At 44.5% G+C, this 19,240-nt stretch overlaps 1 protein-coding gene across 1 annotated transcript in view; it reads right to left on the bottom strand.

Annotated features, from left to right (window-relative positions):
* T265_04176 (hypothetical protein) overlaps positions 1-19,240 on the bottom strand; it is a gene marked incomplete at both ends in the record, with an annotated part of 57,212 nt that overhangs the window by 14,608 nt on the left and 23,364 nt on the right. Inside the window, 9 exons of the mRNA XM_009168846.1 lie at positions 1,400-1,558; positions 3,524-3,665; positions 3,977-4,061; positions 5,878-6,079; positions 6,893-7,018; positions 7,445-7,804; positions 10,006-10,279; positions 15,913-16,149; positions 18,363-18,660. Of these exons, the coding sequence (XP_009167110.1) occupies positions 1,400-1,558; positions 3,524-3,665; positions 3,977-4,061; positions 5,878-6,079; positions 6,893-7,018; positions 7,445-7,804; positions 10,006-10,279; positions 15,913-16,149; positions 18,363-18,660 (1,883 nt within the window). The remainder of the gene's footprint in view (positions 1-1,399; positions 1,559-3,523; positions 3,666-3,976; positions 4,062-5,877; positions 6,080-6,892; positions 7,019-7,444; positions 7,805-10,005; positions 10,280-15,912; positions 16,150-18,362; positions 18,661-19,240) is intronic.

Raw genomic sequence — 19,240 nt, 5'->3', positions numbered from 1 at the left:
TCACCAGCACAGTTGAACTCGTCATAAAAATTGCACGATAGTTCAAGTCCATCATCTTCAACAGCTTTCAGCTGCAGCACCCTTTCGGTGCCTAGCTGCCATGCCACCCGAAGGAAGCACGAGGGCTGGGATACTGTCACGTTGCCCAAGCCTAGACAGGGGAAATCGAGAGGCGGAGGTCGGATTCGAACCACGGACCTTCCGGTCAGTAAATTCGCGCTCTTACCACTTGGGCCATCTCGCCCCCGTCTTCAACAGGCGAGTCATGTACTCTAAATCTGATGACTGTGTGCTGAAATACAACTGATATTCTAAGGAATTTCGCCCAGTACATCAGTCAATGATAAAAAGATCCAGAACATTGGTGATGCAAGTTTCCGTCGGAACGTACTGTTCTGCCGTACTAGCACGGCAGTTATGCGCGATGAAGAGTATACGAATACACAGGATAAACTCATGTTTTGCTAGAAATATTAGTACTGCACAGCATGGACTGAAGTAAAGACATATTACTATATGTTGATGCACGGACAACAGTCAATCAGACTAGTACATAAGTTTTCGTTGCTAAAACGGTCCGTGAAAGAAAAGAAAGAAAGCGTTCAGCTGTAGCACCCTTCCGGTGCCTAGCTGCCATGTCACCCGAAGAAAGCACGAGGGCTGGGATACTGCCAGGTTGCCCAAGCCTACACAGGGGAAGTCGAGAGGCAGAGGTCGGATTCGAACCACGGACCCTCCGGTCAGTAAATCTGTGCTCTAACCACTGGGGCCATCTCGCCCCCCACAACGGTCCGTAATTTTGCACAAAGCTGAAACGAGACAACTGAAAGTGAGCGTTTGGTCACGTTGGGGCGATTCGCCGAGAAGGTGTACAGGTTGGTCTTGTCAACGCAACTGCAGTGCCTAGGATTAACCGTATGTTATTCCGTACCCTAGTGCCAAGTATCATCATCATCATCGACAGCATGACATCAGTGCTCAACACCGATGCTTCACTGCCGTACAACCATGGCTTATTTGAAAGCCTTATTGTAAAGAAAAGAATAAAGGTGGATGGGGGAGGGGACTTAGTGTAGCTTAACACAATCATTCGGAGGTGCCTACACCTCCGGTGCCAAGTATAATCCCAGACCGACGGGAAATGAATACGTCCCGGCCAAACCAAGTTCAACAATCGTCGCACACATAGACGTCACCCCAAGAAGCGCCTAATAACATCGCTAAAATTGAGCAAGGACAATGGAAATAGAGGTTAAAAACGCACAAACGATAAGCAACGGGTACTGTCCACCAGTCCAGACAGGTGAGATCTAACGAACAGAAAAGATCCCAGAAAATAAAGGTATCCGGGTGGAACATACACCAAACTGAAGGGAAAAACGAACGGTGCATAACGTACCTTTCTGGTACGTCTCGATGTGTCCTTTGAAGTCATGTGGTTTTTAGATGCAACAGTCGGTTCAACATTGATAAGGTCGTCTAGAGGGATACTCAATCGATGGTGTGGGTCGTTGGGATCAACTGCCTCAGTAGGTGACTGATCGTCGGGTGATATGCCCTAGAAAAAGCGGAAAGAAGATGAAGGGCAGTTACAAGTAATTGCGTTGAAAAATATCGTTAATTATCGTAATCAGTACTATTTGAAACTGTCTAGTTTACGACAGTCTGTATCTGAACTGCTCGTCAAAAGAGTTTCACACAAAATTTGCAGAAATTCGTTCACAGTACCCTTTAGCTGAGATTCCAAATAGATCACGGTATGACATTGAATTACATTACCCCTGTTAACGCTCCACAGATTTCATTTCACTTTGAAGTAAACTTCTTGCGTTCAAGAGTAAAGCGGATCCCCTTGGCTTCAATTCACTGGTCAAAGCCCCCGGCCCCAAAGCTCCAAGTGCAACCAACCCGTTAAAAAACACTACATTCCTATCATTTGATTTCACACGCGCTAAAACAGTTTCCATTGGAGAGATAACCTCCGTCGCATTTCTAGGTGGTCTAAAGTTCACACCACCAACACCACAGCATGCGAAACCAGTCACATGTAAATTAACCACAACAAAAAAGGCCGCCACGATGCGGATGAGAGCACGAATAAAACGTTCAGGTTGAATATGGCTTACCTGTTTTCTCCTTTCATCAGTGGCTGAGACCTCGATCAATAATAAATTCATTATACGACAAGAAAACTTGATGTATTGGAAAACCACTGTTTTCAGAGGCTTAAGAATGACACTGGTAGTTTGATCGCAGATTATCACAATTAGAATGAGTCAGTGAACTCCACAGTGTTTGGGTGGTGAAGACGTACTCCCAACTTTGAGTTCCATACTGTTTCTCTAACCTGGTTATTTTGAACTAGTTCAGAGTTCACTCGTGCTTTGGACCGTACTTTGCGGAAAAACTCTGTCCCTAATGGTAATACTACCCCTCAAACAACGTTTCTCTCAAGATGGACCATATGAAATGAGAGAGAAAAATTTTCAACTGTGAAGGTATTACAAGTAATGGGAGGTCCCAAAGGTTGTACCTCCATTGAAGGCATGCAATCCCGTATCGAATGAGTATTTGAGTGGTCAATCCTTGTTGTGAACTAACATGTGGGTATGACACACGGGTTATGCTGTGATGCCTCAAAGCGGGTGACCCCAACACACAACCAACGAAGGACTGACAGGCGCATGAACGGTAGGATATCAGATGACCACCAAGAGATGATTATGGGTTTTTAAGCGTCGAAAATTTACCCACTGGATGCGGCTTCCCCTGATCAGATTCTAACGCCCAGAATTCGCCTCTGCAGACGCATGAAGCTTTTGTTAACCAGTGTGTATCCATAATGTAGGAGCAGGCAGCTGGACAGACTACCACACAATACTTCACAATTACCTCAAATAACTGTGTAACGGTGTATACTCGCGTATAGCGGGTCTTTGTCTTGTCCCATCATCAGTCTCGGTCACCTTTTGACAAATATCGGGACCAGACAAAAATATCAACGTAGCCAATCACCAACTGGCCACTTTATTCCTAAAGCTTTATCTTCGGTCTACAGACGAAGGGGGATCTAACAACTCACAAATGACCCCGCAAACCAACTGCGAATTCCATCCCACAAAACGAAGTCAACTTATGTTGAAGGGTAGCTTGTTGCTGAAGATTTCAAACAGTCGTCCAGCACTTAAAATGCTTACATTAAGATAAGAAAGGGAATATTTCAAGGAAAGATCAGATTTATTGCAGGTTGCCTGTGGTACGGTCGGAACAGAGCAGTGGCCGAGAATCTGTCACACGAAAGTACGTGCTTAAGTTGATTGTCTCATTCTTATTGACGCGGTTTACAATAAGGATAGAAACCACATTGGCTATATTTTTGCGAGAAAAGTGGCGACCCAATTACTCCACATAGAAAAAAAGAATATTTTTACCACTACTCGTAAGTAGTAGTTCGCGGAAAGACACACGGGTGTGAGACAAAGATTGCATCATAAGTGGAGATAAAAAGTAAAGAAATACTCACTTCGGGCATATCAAGATCTCCTCGTACAACCGGAGAAGCTATGAGCTTTGAAATATCTTCGTCCCCCTCAACGGTGAAGTGGAAGTCTTGGCAACCGGATCGTTTCGTTTTGCGCGACTTTTTTACGCCCGAGGATCGTGACCTGCACGGATAGGAAAAAGTCCGCGCGCAAAAGGGGGTAAACAATAGTTCATATGTGGAGAAGGGCTCTTGCGAGGTCAACCTGGTGAAAACAGATCTAGGTACCAATATCAAAAGGATTGAGGCTGTAATATGACAAGCACAAGGCAAATTCACTTTAAAAAAAAACGAAAAAAAGCCGCCACGAATTCCGATGAACGGACATACACAAGAAAAACAAATTACAGTTTATAAACATTTGCATCTTCGATAGAGTACGGGCGAGTATAGAGGGAGCGTTTTTGGTTCACCTCATAGCCAATATGCACCTACCGAGACTTTGATTCCTGCATCGCCAACTCTGCAAACCTTTGTTGTATTTCTTCTGCAAACTGGTCAGATCGAGCCAGTCCATGAACTGAAGGAGCAGAAACATGATTATGGAAAGACTTCGAAAATCAATGTTGGTGAGTAGGTGAAAAGCACGGAAACGTGTTCAGATGCGTCTCCTAGGTAGTGCAAAAGCAGACGGTCGGAATGAAAACAGACACACCCGAGTGATCCGATAGAAGTCAACGTTACAAGCCGGACAGAGAAAAGAGGGCTTCATAATTCACAAAATGTGGGCTTCTTGTATATGCAGCATGGGCAAAAATATAGTTCAGATCAGAATCTGGAGCATTAATCCACATAATTAACCAGCTAATAAACGCTGATACAACCCATTGTGTTTTCCATGTTATACAACCCCAAGATGCTTAGTGAAGTTCTAGATCGAGTTGCTAAAACATGCTGGGTGTTGTCGACTCATAGTTCATGGAATCACTCAACCTGGGCCTTGATAGGATTGTGTAGTTGCGAGGTGATGCATCATGTTCGCGGCTAATCAGCTGCTGCAACTGAATTTGCTATTTGGCGTAACTTTATTCGACTGGTCCCTTTACTGGTACCACCCGAAAGAACATCCACCTAAATCACTCTCGAGCGAGAAATAGCCTATGAAGAGGGCGCTTGTTCTCAATGCTGAGTAGGTTTGAAACACTCAGTCAACTACAGTAACGCCTTGAACATAAATAAGCGCTTCGATGTAGCTTATTTTGTTTGCTGGGCGAGACGACATGTTGGTAGAGACACAGAACAATCTCCATCGGATTGTTTTTCCAGAGGATTTATTCACAAATCAACAAACTGATTGATTAAGCTTGGTAACGCAGTAAGCACCGACAAAACACCATCCAGGAAAAGTCCAAATCTTAGTTGGAGCGAAACCACGTTTAGTGAATACAAAAGGAGATTAGAACACTGAAAATTTTGATGTAAATACTATCATATGGTTAAACCAGTGAAAGCACTTTGTGACCATCACTCGTGGGGTCCGAAAAACGAAGATCATCCTCGGTTAATACCACTAGTATCATCCGCGAAAAAAGGCGCCACGTCGAATGGTATCGCCATATTTGAGAAATAAATACCCTGCTACTTCATTTCATAATGAGTGATAGACAACAGCTGCTGAGTGAAGCTTATCAATCAAAGGATGTCGACTAGAGAAATCGACTGACGGACTGTTCTGTGGTACGCGTTACCAGAATATACTCTGATCGCCTACTCATGTTAGCCCGCGCAGTATGTTCCCTCTAAATAGGATTCACTAGTGAAATCCGGAACTGAAGAAAATCACAGTCATGTGAGGACTTCACTCTAAAGGAGGGTGATTTATGAGAAATCCAAAAATTTTCGTACAAACTTAGGAACGGGTCTGACAACTGTTGTATCCACCTTAATACAGTTGATTCGACTGCGTTTGGGGTTAAAAGACTCCACGTCTCACGGGTCTATCCTCATGTTAGTATCGCCTTATTCTTTGGGTGACGGACTATTACCGTCTCCAAATGGTCTAGTGTGTGGGTAAATTAGAGGAAAGGCAAGAACGTATACTTCAAACGAACCTACAATGTTTCCGTGCGGACATCCATCAAGAAAAAGTGGAATTCATTCAAGGAACAATCAAACTAATGAAGTTCTCAGCAACGCAGCAACTGAGGTGCAATATACGACCGCAGGGTACATCCATGACTTTTTGATGGACGATTTAATTTTTCTGTATTTTTAGTATACATCAAACACGGTTTATAAAGCCTTGTTACCTTCAAGAAATGAATTGGCCTATCACACGAATCAAAGATTAATCGCCGGTCGGCGAGTCGTAAAAAAAAACAAAAAAGTTTGCCTACCCGGTGTTCCGTCCACTTGATTCATACCGGAATCACTTCCTTTGACTTGAGGGCTGTTTTGCTGCGAATTGGTTAACTTATGATCATCCAGCGCTTGGTATGCATTGTTCGCTGGTTCCGACGATTCTTGATGGCCATTAAATAGGGTCGGTTTCAAATAGTGAGGATTGTTCTTCTGTTCTTCTAAACGCCGCTGGCGCATCTATCACAGATAAAACACAAGTATATGAAATGCCCATTTCAACGGCTGAGACACAAATGTAGACTGAGCAGTTCAAGAATCTCGCTGACACTCCTCGTTCACAACAGCGATCGGTTAATACCGTGTCAACCGAAATCGATAGGAGATTATTTTTCACCAAATATAACTGATATCTGCTATAGCATTATCGTCAAAGTGACTGCAGTGACCGATCTATGGGGCTCAGATGTACCTGGTATGGACTACCATATAGTCTTCAGTGGCGTTGATGAGGGACGTGGAGCACCAAGTATGCGTAAGGGATACGGCACGTGTAGAGTGAAAAGGCAAACACTGGGAGAAGAAAAAAAGGAAAAGTTTCGCCATGCATGTATATATTGTCTACTAAGAACGCCCTAAAGGAAGGATAAAAGCAATCGGGAGACCAGGGTTTGAAAAATGGCTACGCGCCTCAACCAACAAGAAATCGCGAAACACTTCAGAGATTGAATGGCAGTTATGCACTAAAGCAGCTGAAGGATTCGGTATATTTTTGAAAATGTAGTGGTCGAACCCGAACAAGAGGAAGACCACTCAGAAGAGGGCGGTGAGGATGTAGTTCCATTGTCACCGCCGCGAGGAATATACGTGCGACTCAGGAATAGGTCAAGATAGTATGTTTTCGTGGGTCGAATCCGGACACTTTTTAGGCACACGGTAACACTGGATAACACCGGGATAATTAGATGTGGAATCCAAACTGAACGTTCACAAGCGAAGCCCGTCGCAAGCATGGGAGACGTTATGAACAAAAATAACAGCGTGTACACTCACTTCTTCGACTTGTGCTTCGGTCAAAGTGACCTTTGGAATATCCGATCTCAGCTGAGGAAAAATGGCGCCATCAGATGTTGTCAAATCGGACTTTCTGTTGTGCCTTATAAGCGGTTCGATATGGGCCTGCAATAGAAAATGGACGACGGATGTATACTAAACTACAATTAAGCAGCAAGAATCTGAAAAGTGCAGAAAGATGGGACGACATAAAACAGCAAATTTAAGTTTACTTCCTGAACACCTTTAGACAAAAGGTCCATAAATCAAAGCAAATGCGAATTCGCCGCAGTTTGGGTGTGAAACCACAGTGTTACTGAAACACGCCTTTATGCCAGTCTGTGACATAAGTTCAGTCAAATACTATCTGAAAACCTCAAGTTTTCGAGTAGACTAAGGATGTATGCATGCCCATGCTATTGGGAGCACAGATGTGATTGGCTTACCACCAGACGATGGAGTAACTGGAAAGTAGGGACTCAATACAAGAGTAAGTAAACTAGCCGAAACCATAGTGAATGCAAATATAAAACGTTTGGAAGAGGGACCCACCGACACCGCAGGAGTCTTCCGAGAGTCGGTTTTCCTTTGTCCGAATGTCGGGTTTATACAGGCTTCCAGATCAAGGCCCTCAGGTAAGGGAACTTTTTGCTGGGCTTTCGGTGCAACAGGATTGATCTCCCCGGCAAAAAGAGATCCCAATTCGATGCCAAGTGAACGGACAGAGTGGGAAACGGAGCACAGAACATCTTGTGAATTGGCCAACATGTTTACGTCATCGGTTGGAACCCTATCGCCACTTTCCAGTGAAATATCCTGAGCGATCACTGATTGGTGCAACTCGGATAAAATCACGCTGATCTTGTTCAATCGTTTGACCACTAATGAGAGCAACTGATGGAGAGAAACTGCCTGTGTTGATAGAAAGGGGATGGAGCGAGGAGCCACATAGAACGACATGACAGGTTAGAATGTTGAAGTCGTAGCAAATTAACAACGAACGGAGTGCAGGTAAAGCGAAAAAAGATTTCCAAACTATTAAATCATCGTCCAGTTCATGATGCTTCCTCACCAGACAACTGCTTTGCAGAGTTCATTTACAATTGCGTGATAGTCAATGAATAGCATGAAAGTTCAAGAAAACGGGCGAGGATGTTCAGTTTTTGAAACCAAGATGCATACGAGATGTTTACTTTCTTCTCTAATAGATTGTAACCGTTTAGTTGGTGTTTGGTAATAACCGACTTTGCAGCGAAAGGCTTTCAGGCTTTCACATTTCTTAGAGTTCAGCACGCGCATGTAGTTACCGAGTTTCTATCAACATTATTCATACCAATTTTACATAGGCATCGGAATACATCATCACTGGCATCACCAAATCAGTGTTCAGTGATGCCTCATCGCCATAGGCGCCATAATACACTCATTTCCAAATGAGCTTGTTTCGCTCGGTTGAGTCTCTCTTTTAGGAGATACTGTAACCGAATGTGCTGCATAAAGGCAGTCTCATAATTGAGTTGACACGATATTCGAGACATCGAATTAGGTGAGGACTAAGTCTACCTGGTGATACACAAGACGGGTGAGACCAATCAAACAAACTTATGAGTAGTTTTCTAAGGAAATATACTTTAATATCCCTAAAATCGCCCACTGGAACACGAAGCGTCCTTTGTACGGCACACTGGAATGAAGGATATAATAAATGACAGATTCAGTCCAGCCCCCTTTGCAGAATACTCACCTGGAACCCAACTGAATCTCTCGTCTATGATGTTTTCAAGCAACTGAATTCTTCATTTGGTACGACATTCGAAATATCGCGATACAACAAAGCAATTTGCAAGTGGGTATATCTCCCCACCTGAAGAATAACGCGTTCAGGAAGCCCATGCTCAGATGCTCTTGAACTAAATCTCCTGCCGTCTGAAGTAGGCGACGGAGTTAAATCAGCCCTGGTGATCCAAAACGCCTGCATCGGTGGGTCAGCAAGGAGGTAATCCAGGCACTGCACACAACAAGCTAATTCCAATAAGCAGTAACGGTTTGAACAGATTGGCGCTAATGGAAGTTTTATCAGACTAAAGCGCACATCCACACATTAGAATACCCAGCACTATCACTCAGTGCAAAAAGCAGAGAGGAGGGGAGAGTAATTTGAACAGGACAAGCAGTGCATTAAGTCGCTCACATCTACAGATGAAATCTGCTCTATCTAGGCAATATGCTGTATCAGCCACCTTAGTCTTGATCCCTGAATAAAGAGTATACTAACGCGGCGAGTTTTACTTGAACTCTAAAAGTATGGCAACATGACGTCCAAAAGTATCAAGGTGAAATGGCGAGGAAATGGCATCGTACTCTGAGCTAAATGCACTAATTTGCAAACAAATTGGGCTTTGCGGGAGACTCACCTGGAACCCAGCTGAATCTCTCGTTTACGATGCATTCGAAGAATGAGTAGTGTGTTAAGTCTACAGCATCAAGCTCTCTTGCAATGAGACGACACATCATAGAGTGGTCCCATACCTTTGTATTCATCTAAGGATGTTCTTGTAAATTTTTAAGACCAATCCCTGAACAATTGCTTAAATCCATATTCTAGTGAGAAACATGGGTGATCCTGTAATTCACCGTGTGTGTGTCATAAGCGGATGTCTCGGCATGACAGAGAACGTTTTAAATCTTGCAGCGTTGTTGGAAGAGTGTGTAGGTGACCCAACACTTTGCTTTACCCCGTATGAGTTTTGGTAGACAGAAAACGCCAGGGCAATCCATTGTCAAGAGCTAGAGTACAAGGTGCCAAACTCTGACACCTGGAGATAGTAAACTGGTTTCAACAAACCAGCAGTATGGACCTCATAGTCCACCATATTCTTACAACCAGCTGTTGAGTAAAAACCAGTCTGAAACCAATGTTGATAAAAAGGTGCTTATCTACATAGATACTTTTTTGATATTCTGAAAGTCAGCCGTGAGACCAAAGTTCGAAAAGTCGCAGCAAAGAACGCTGTGACGGTGCTAATTAGCAGAGGCGAGTAACTAGATGAAACCAGTCAAAATTAGCCAGACGGTGCTACATAAATAAATACGATGGTAAAAAGTTAACTCACTCGTTCCTGAACCTCCAAGTCAGGTGAGTGAACAAACAAAGTCAATTTATCCTCTAGGAAGTTCGTTAGTTCCAAGACTTGGTCAACCAGACGAACAAGGTCAGTCTGGGTAGGAGTCTCCTGACAACCATCGCGAATGTATTGGGAAGTAAGCGTGCAGAAGAGCTTAAAAGAATTCAGCAGGAGAATTGCCTGAGATTGAGTAGGAAGACCTGGAAGGCGATCAGCGGCCAGCAGCATCGCTTCAAGAGTCTGGCGTGGATTTTCCAAATACCTTTGGAATACGAGAAATAAAATTTGGTCGTCTGAGTAAAAGCCCGTGAAATCTTGTTAGAAAATGATGGTAGAAATACTAAGTCCAAACAAATAAGACTTCTGACTGCAACGCATTGATCTTAATTGTGGTGCGGAAGGATTTTGTGTCCTTACGCACGCTTTAAACAGTAGGATGTCCATGCAAATCTAAGTAACGACTGGTTGGCTGCTTTAGATTTATCACAGACCTAATTCGCTTTTCGACCACACTCACATTTAGTAGAGTGGGTATTTTGTCGAAATATAGGTGAACTCCATCCAGGCTGAAGGAAAAAGCAGGTGGGGCAAGGTCGACGGTTAACATAGGTGTAAACAAGATACCATACTTGGCTATTTTTGGTGGAGATTTCGTCCTGTAAGTGATGCGAATCCATTCTAAAAAGCCTAGAATTGCACAGCTGCTTCATCCTTATTGAGAATCATCACCGGTGCGCATCTCGCGAAACTGAGAGCCGAACGGTTAAGTGTTTAAAATACTAACCAGGAGGTTGCGGGTTCGACACTCTGAAGTTTCGTCAGCTGCGCACTGTTGATGATTCCTAACAAGGATGAAACAGCTGTACAGTGCTTCTCGGCTTTTCAACATATATTGACTTAAAGGACGAAATCTCCTCAAAAAATGTTTAAATCTCACACTACCAATGATACTTTGGCAGTGGGACTTGCATAAAGGAGAGAATGTGGACAAAAGCCCGTTCTACTGAAGGCCCGATTTCAATAAACTACCGTAGCAGGTCAAACAACAGTAGCTAAAGACCGTTATTCTGTACTTTATTTCCTGATGAAAATATCTTACTGTGACGCGACCGCTATGTCAAACATGCCCAACACGAGAGTGGCGGAGCAGAATCCACACTACGAACTAGCATGCAACTGGAAGATTCTTAAAACATTTCAGTTTTGGTGATAGTAGCCTGCTGCCTCACACCAGTAAGCCCCATCTCAGCGCACAGCAAAGAGTCAACCAATCGACATCCTGCCAATTTCTCCACTTAACCATTCGGTCAAATCTGAATCAATCGCGAACAGAGACTAGACTGGTATCCATTTCAGACACACCTGTCACATCAAATTAGGTCTATAAACAGATAATATCAACTGTACCCGGAATACAACTCATGAAGAAAGCGAAGGGACTCAATTGAATCTCTCGTTTATGATGTCCCCCAACTGAATGTGCTGCACACAGGCCGCCTCACGATTCAGTTGGCACGATATACGAGATATTGCAGTATATTTTCACAAAGGAAACTACTCACAAGGTTGCTGGAAACTCTTCGACAGCCAACGACCGGTTTCGCCCTTCTTGGGGCTCAATATATCGCGACATCTCGAATATCGTGCCAACTGAATCACGAGGCGGCCTGTGTGCAGCAGATTCAGTTGGGGGACATCATAAACGAGAGATTCAATTGAGTCGGGTGAAACCGGTCATGGGCTGTCGAAGAGTTTTCAGCAACCTTGTGAGCAGTTTCTTTTATGAAAACGAAGGGACAGTTGGAAGGAGATCTGCGTGCCAAGGCAATGAACAGTAATTGCGTGGACATGTGAAAACCATTGGACAGTTGAAACCCACAGCGCTTCTGAGGGATTGTCTAGGGGCCAGCAACACCAAAGACACACATGTATGACCAGCGCTTGTACAAGGCCGGTTGAAGAAAGTCAATTCCGCCACCATCGTTGGCATATTACTCCAGAGTGTCCAGAATGTGGATGCGGGACATTGGCAGATGTAGGTATGAAATACTCTTAAAACCTAATACACCAAATTGGAAATCACTAAAATGTGATACAACGCCCGAACCCAAAGCCCTCACCTTGTGGTGATCGGGCTTGAGGGCTGCAATGATGCCACGAGCTATACTGGCTGGAACTTCGTTCCAAAACGTACAACCATGCCAGGAAGGCCAAACGGTAGACAGCAGCGAGACCCCGTAATAAGAGTAATTGTGCTACTAGGTGGGTAAAATAATAGTCCTCTGTGAAAGAAGTGCGAAGGCTGTAAGGTGTTCCCCCCAAGCGAACTCTATCACCATATTCATGAAAGCAGCTATATTGCCTTCATTCGCGAGAGGACGGGTTACACAAGGTCAGTCCTAAAAAAACCACACCCTGATTGCCCAACGATTGACCGCCAACAACGGCGCATTATTCCATACGGTGGAAGTACTTTTATAACCGGAGCATGATGATGCTCAAAGGGCACCTGCTGTGCGCAGCCGCATCAGGAGACAATAATGCCTGCACCCTCGGGTTAGGCTAACGCCCTATAGCAGAGCACGTAAGACTATTGAGTCATCGGTTCCGAGGAGGGTCTCCAAAGAAAACCCTACTGTCCGCTGCATCGTCAGGCTTTTGAGTCAAAGGCTCAAGGTGGGTACCTCCTCGGCCTGGACAACCTGGAAGTACCATTTACCCGCACAGCCCTGTGTCCCTTCCTAACCTCACTTGACTGTCAGTTTTCTGACCGATGGCCCTTATACTCCTTGTTGCCTATTAAACAAAATAACACCTTGTAAATCCACGAAATCCTGTCTACCTGGGAAATTTTAACGTCCGTACTCTATGTCGAATGGACAAACAGGCAATGCTCACTGAAACACTAAGCTCCCTTGAAATAGATGTATGCTGTCTCTGAAACACGCACATAAGGTCCATGCGTGATTACGCACCTCATAACGCCAAGGACAAACTCAGCTCCTTGACATTTTTCCTTCTGTGTCCGGTGATCCAGAAGCAATGCCTTGCTGAATATATGGCCTGGGAGTTGCACTTAGCCCCAGAGCTGAACACGCTCTGCTGCTTGGATGCCGGTGGACAAGCGTCTATGCGCCGTCCGGTTATCCGGCTCCATCAAGCTCAATGCCTCTCGCCCTAAAGCGGTGCATTTTGTGATGTGGGCTTATACCCCAGCGGACTGCAGTTCTGGTGCTGAGTAAGACACTTCTCGTCGAGTTATCCAGACTTATTCGTCTAGCAAGAATCGCTGACATTGTGATTCTTGCGGGCGATGTGAATGCACAAGTCGGTCGTCTGAATTCCCTGGGTGATGGATTTGCAGCTGATGCTCGTCGCACGGACAACGGAGAGGGACTCCTCCAGTTGTGCACTGATCATGGGCTGACTCTGACCAGTATGAACTTTCAGCATAAACGTTCGCATCGCGTAACCTGGCGACCACCAGCTGCAAATCAACCGTGGATCCAGTTGGATCACGTGGCCATCAGCCACCGGTGGAGTCACAATTCAATACTGCCGTTCCTTCTGTGGCAAGCAACTTGATTCCGATCACGCTATGCTGCGTGCAAGCCTAACAGTTCCTTTCCCTTCAGACCATCGCAAGTCAGCAAAAAGAATGCCAATCTACTATCTTCAAACTATCATAGCTTAACAGGATCGATCTGACCCAGATCAATAACTAACCCAATATTGCATCCGTAGAGAGCACGTGGATGAAGCATGAAAAAATGTGAAAAAATATATGCTAGCTGGGTTCAGTGCTGCCTGTACAACTTTTTCAACACAATCAAATGAGCACTGGATATTGTGAAGATCCATAATGCCATGCAAGGAAAACTCGAGATAGCTCAGTGGTTAAGAGACCGGACCCACAGTTCCAACCCAACCTCAGCATCTCGACTGCTCCTGTCTAGGCTGGGGCAACCTGAGGGTAGTTCAGCCCTCGTGCCTTTTTCCTGCCAGACAGAGAGTATGACCCGCACACAAAACCCTCAAACGCCAAATGGTGAAGAGCTTGACGAGAGACCGAGAGCTCTTGTGGACATCAACCGCTCGGAAGATCGAGAATGTTTTTGCAACGGGAAACAGCCGTGCCCTATATAAACCAAAACCATCGACTGGTCCTGCGAAAGCAACGGTCAATGAAACGATGAGTGAGGGTGACTCATTAACTCACTCGCAAAAACGCCGACCGGGAAGATGGGCCGAACACTTCGAAGAGAAGTTTAGCTGGTCTCCTGCAACATAGCCTGTGCATACGGGCGAATGGAATGCAAACCTTAATCACCCGTCAGAAGAACAAACAGGGTACGAAGTATCAATAATGGGACGTGAGAAGACATCAGGACAGGACGGTCTGTATCCAGTCCTCTTCAAAGAAGGCGGGGAAACCCCGAAGATCTACCCAACAAAGTTCAGTGGCGCGATTTGGAGTAAAAATAAAGTGCTTGCAGAATGCGGTATGTTAACAGTCACTTCAATCTTCAAAAAGAGTACGTGGACACTGTGTGAAAACCACCGTGGCATCAACCTGATAGCTGTAGCATCGAAGGTGGTATCTGGTTTTACCATTCGGAGGTTGACTAAACACAAGGAAAGACAGACCCATGGAAACCAAACTGTGTTCCATCTTGCAAGAAGATGCGTTAACCATATTTTCACCCTCCGACTGATTCCGGAACAGCGACATTGTTTCCAGCGACCAACAACGTTGATCTCTCTTGACTTGAAAGCTGCCTCTGACTCTGCGAATCGTCAGGCACCGTGAGAGTGTCTGTGGGGCAAAGGTATCCCTCAAAAATTCTTGGCTCTTCTTAGGGCCCTTTACGCCAACTTCCGCGGGTGTGAAGACCTAGGAGAAGCTTTCGCCTGAGTTCAAAACATCGAGTAGTGTCCGGCGAGCCTCTCATCTTCCACCTTTCCTCTTCAACTTTGTCACTGATACGATTGTGGAAGACTCACTACCAAACTCTAGTGCGTGTGGGTCAGTCTTCCAAGGGCGTTCACCCACAGACGGCATAGCTCTTCTTGGGTCTGACGCCGTGGTGACGCAAGCTGTAGTAACTAATTTAAATAATTCTACCTCATGGTTTGGCATGTGCAAAGTGTGAAGTGCTGTGAGACTGGATGGGTTCGAATGTAAACTCATGTATGCGGATGAGCGGATTAAGGTAGTCGACAAAAGTGTGTACTGTATCAGTCCAGGTGGTCTCGCGGAAGATGATATTTACATTCGGACGGCGAAGGTCAGAGCAGCTTTCGTGAGTACGCGTAGGCGTCAAATCAGCTTATTCTTCAAGGGTCTAGTTTACAATGCTGTGGCGCGCTTCATATTGGCATACGGGTCAGGAAATCAGCCGTTACGCGCTGAGGACATCATGAGTTTCAGTGTTTGACTATCGATGTTTTCGAGGCATCCTCCGAGTCCAGTGGGAACGTCGGATAAGCAAAGCTGAGGAACGCTGAATAGTTTTCGGAAGAAATAACCCGCCCTCTCCAATGTCGATACACACCAACTCCCCGAATCATGAGTGAACGAAACTGTGGCAGCTACAATCACTGTACGGCAAGTACGCGGTTGTTACAACTGACAATGTTGATGACACTATGCATACAAAATAAATATATGTAACTGCTGGGAAAAGCAGACAATCTCTCAACCCAAATTAGGGGTTGCTATGGGTCTGTGCGGTGGTATTTTCGTGCAAGAAAGCGAATGTCATCTACAGGCCGATGCGAAGGATACGCACATCACCCAGTAACATTAAGCACTAATGCAGTAAATAAAGCACACAACAGTCTAAAAAGAACAGGTGATGGAATGACATCAAGCCAAACAGAACCAACGCTCACCTTCCGTATTCAGCACAAATCCAGCTGGCAGCATGAACAACCTCATGAATGGCCCCCTGTCGAAAACCTGAGGAAGATGTTGTAGTAGTGCAAAAGTCCAACAGCAGAGCCATTTGTGTGACACAAAATAACTGGACTGATGGAACGCGTATCGCGACATCCATGAGTTGAGCAGCTAATAATTCACCATTCCGTACGCCATCTATGAGGGCCAGTTCGACCAGCACAGTGATGTACCTAGAACGATGGAAAGACAATGTTCGTTAAAAATTTGATTGGAAACGCTATGAGCTGACCTTCATTGAAAACGTCGCGCTGAAGATACCAAACACCCTCTTACTACAATCGCCCATAGGACACAGGTAATTATGCGTGAAAAAGTTCCATCCAGCCGATGAGATGCATTTGGTCGCGAGTTATTTGAACTTCGATTAGCCAAAAGCTCAGCTTTTTACATCGAGGGATTGGATAACATTCATAAAACAACTATACTGGTCCCACAGAGAGAAAGAAACGGTCTAGTTCTCAGCCAAGTTCAAATGTGTACACTAAATTTAGGTAATACTCCCATGAAGCAAACCACACTCCCAAACATTCTGATCAAGTCAGTGCAGAGAATAAAATAGGTTAGTTGGGCGGTTGCGATTACGGTATCAGGAAACCTCAACGATAAAATTTAAAAAATACTCAGTAGTTCTTTGAATATACTATCAAGAGTAACAGGAACTTTACGTCACAAATGTTTCACGGCTAACTGAAGTGAGGTCATCGGTGAACCGTTAGGCTTGATTTGGTTCGTGTGAGTTCCTTGCTCCAGGATCGGTTCTTTTCTGACACTGGTTGTTTGCAATAACTTGTTGTGCATTGTAGCTTTTCTACCAACCCGAAGATTTGTGCATTCGCTATCTTTATAAGGCGTCAGTCCTGAATCAGTTCGGGGGTAATAAAATCATACCAATGATTCTCAAACCTTCCGTTGCCTCACTTAAGTTAGCATCTTAAGCGCTGCAGTATCGCCCAATCCACACCTTGCACACATCAAATAATAATAATAACAGTAATAATAATAATAATCCTCCAGCTGTGGCACCCTTTCGGTGCCTAGCTGCCATGCCGAGGGAAGCAAGAGGACTGGGATACTGCCAGGTTGCCCAAGCCTAGACAGGGTAAGTCGAGGGGCAGTGATCACACACATGTCATGTACACGCAGTAGATAACTTCACACAAACACGGAAAAGTGAAGTAAGACAGTATGTTGTATCATGAAGCAAAATAATATACAATACCCCTCACGACGAAGACCATATCCCTAGAGAGTAAGTGAGAGCGTTTCCCGTCAGGCACGAGTTAGTGTCTAGTCCCTCTGGAACTAGACCAGTTTATTGAGGGTTTCACTCATTTGGAAATATTATACCGAAGGCTGTGAACACTGGCTTATACTGTTAACTTAGAAAAAGTATGAATACATAATTGAGATATTCCACGCAATACTGACAACACTCCCTTTTATGTTGTGATGGTAAAATGAGGTTTTGAAACTTTGTAAGCCTCAATGTACCCACAGAGATCCAAAAGCTCCCGGAAATTGGCTTGTGGCAGGCTTGTACCCACTAAGCTCACCAAGCTGAGAGTTGCAAAGTAGTTACGAAAGATATCCGTTAACTGATACACATAGTAGCTTGCCAAGCAAGGGACCGACGATATATCCACAGGCGTTTTACGATAAGCCACTTGTGTAGTGCATGAACCACGTGAATGGTGTTCATTATCAGTGAGTAAAACACACACGAAAAACTTGGTCAGCTGTCGTTGACTGATTTCTATCCTAATGGGACACAGCGCAGTTACAATGGTCTCGTCAAGACCCACCCTGGGTTAGCAATCTCCGTAATCAAGTGTCCAACAACCCACCAGTTTTCACGGGGAAGTACAGACTGACGCTCACGAAAGCTACCCTAAATCACCAAATCAGCCGTAAGACGAACGCGAAATGCGTCTACCGTTCATCTGCTCGACCATCCAGGTTGAGGCACACATTAGAGCTAAACAATGCAGCTAACCAACTTCGTAACACTGAGAATATGGATGATTTTGTTTGTATGCCCTGCAAAGAAAAGATCCCGAAAAAAATGAGGCCTTGAAAGCGTATCTATGGCTTTCCATGAGAACTATGCAGTTCGGTAAAGAGAAAAAAAGATCATTTCAGAGGGGTTTGGTAAACAATCGGTGGAGATCACGTAAAAGCGATGAGGCAGGAGATGGTTTCCAATGAAGAGTGAACATAGTTCCGTCAAACTGGGGCCCACTCTAACCGCCATATTTACATCAACTATCATTGAATCTATAAAAATTTATTGTGCATTGTACAGTCTGCCTAAAAGGGAAATTCGAAGCTATATACTAGCCCAAAAGTGAGCAAATAACTTAGAACAATGGTACAGGACACTTACCACTCAAACGAAGTGACGTAGTGGTAGTTCTCTTGGGAGCATATGTGCACGATTTTCGTGACAAGCTCATTTCGGTAATAGGTTCCACCAGAAACATTCTTGACATGTTTGGTGAGAAATTTGACGATTTCAATCAAATTTTGTTTCGAAACCATGCCATGAAGCAGGTTCAAAGCTCGCAGCCGTATGGACTCATCCTTGTCGTCCAGACATCGGAAAATAAGATCCTTATGGGATTGAACACTCTTCGGATGATACCGCAGGATTTTCGTCATTGCTAGAAGACCTAGGTATTTTACTGGAAGAAATGAAAGGACAGTTATAAGTTGGTTTGCAACACGGCATAGTCAGAAAGAAGTTAGCGTTATGACGTTAACTTGTCCCTTTGTAGTGAGTAGCTAGTGAATTCAGCCTGAAAGATGTCAATCGCCTCTGACGGTCTCGGAATGTTAATAAATTCTTCCGCATAGGGGACGCAAATGTACAGAAATCTCCTTGAACATCGCGTGCCTGCTACCAGGCGATTCGTGCCCAGATCTACTTAATAGGGTGTCAAAAAAATACCTGTATTAGATCCTGTCAGTACTCAGTTGATCTCACATTTCATTTCACCTATGCATCCAGTCCAGACCAAACATTGTACGACTGCGCCACTAGAAACTGTTCCTTCAAATTATTTACAACTGTAAGCACCCCAACTTATCATGCATTGTGTAATGCGCCTACCTTCATATTGCGACCGTAGCATCAGTACACACCTCACTCGGAAAACTACATTGATTGATCGAACATACGATTCAATCACTTTGAAGCGAATACTCCAAGTCGACCATTCGCGAACAGTAAAGTTCATAACCTATTCTGCACTTCACCAAGAA

This window comes from Opisthorchis viverrini, assembly GCF_000715545.1.
Source record: "Opisthorchis viverrini unplaced genomic scaffold opera_v5_67, whole genome shotgun sequence".
Taxonomy (NCBI): Eukaryota; Metazoa; Platyhelminthes; class Trematoda; order Opisthorchiida; family Opisthorchiidae; genus Opisthorchis; species Opisthorchis viverrini.
This window is presented reverse-complemented; position numbering and strand designations above follow the sequence as displayed.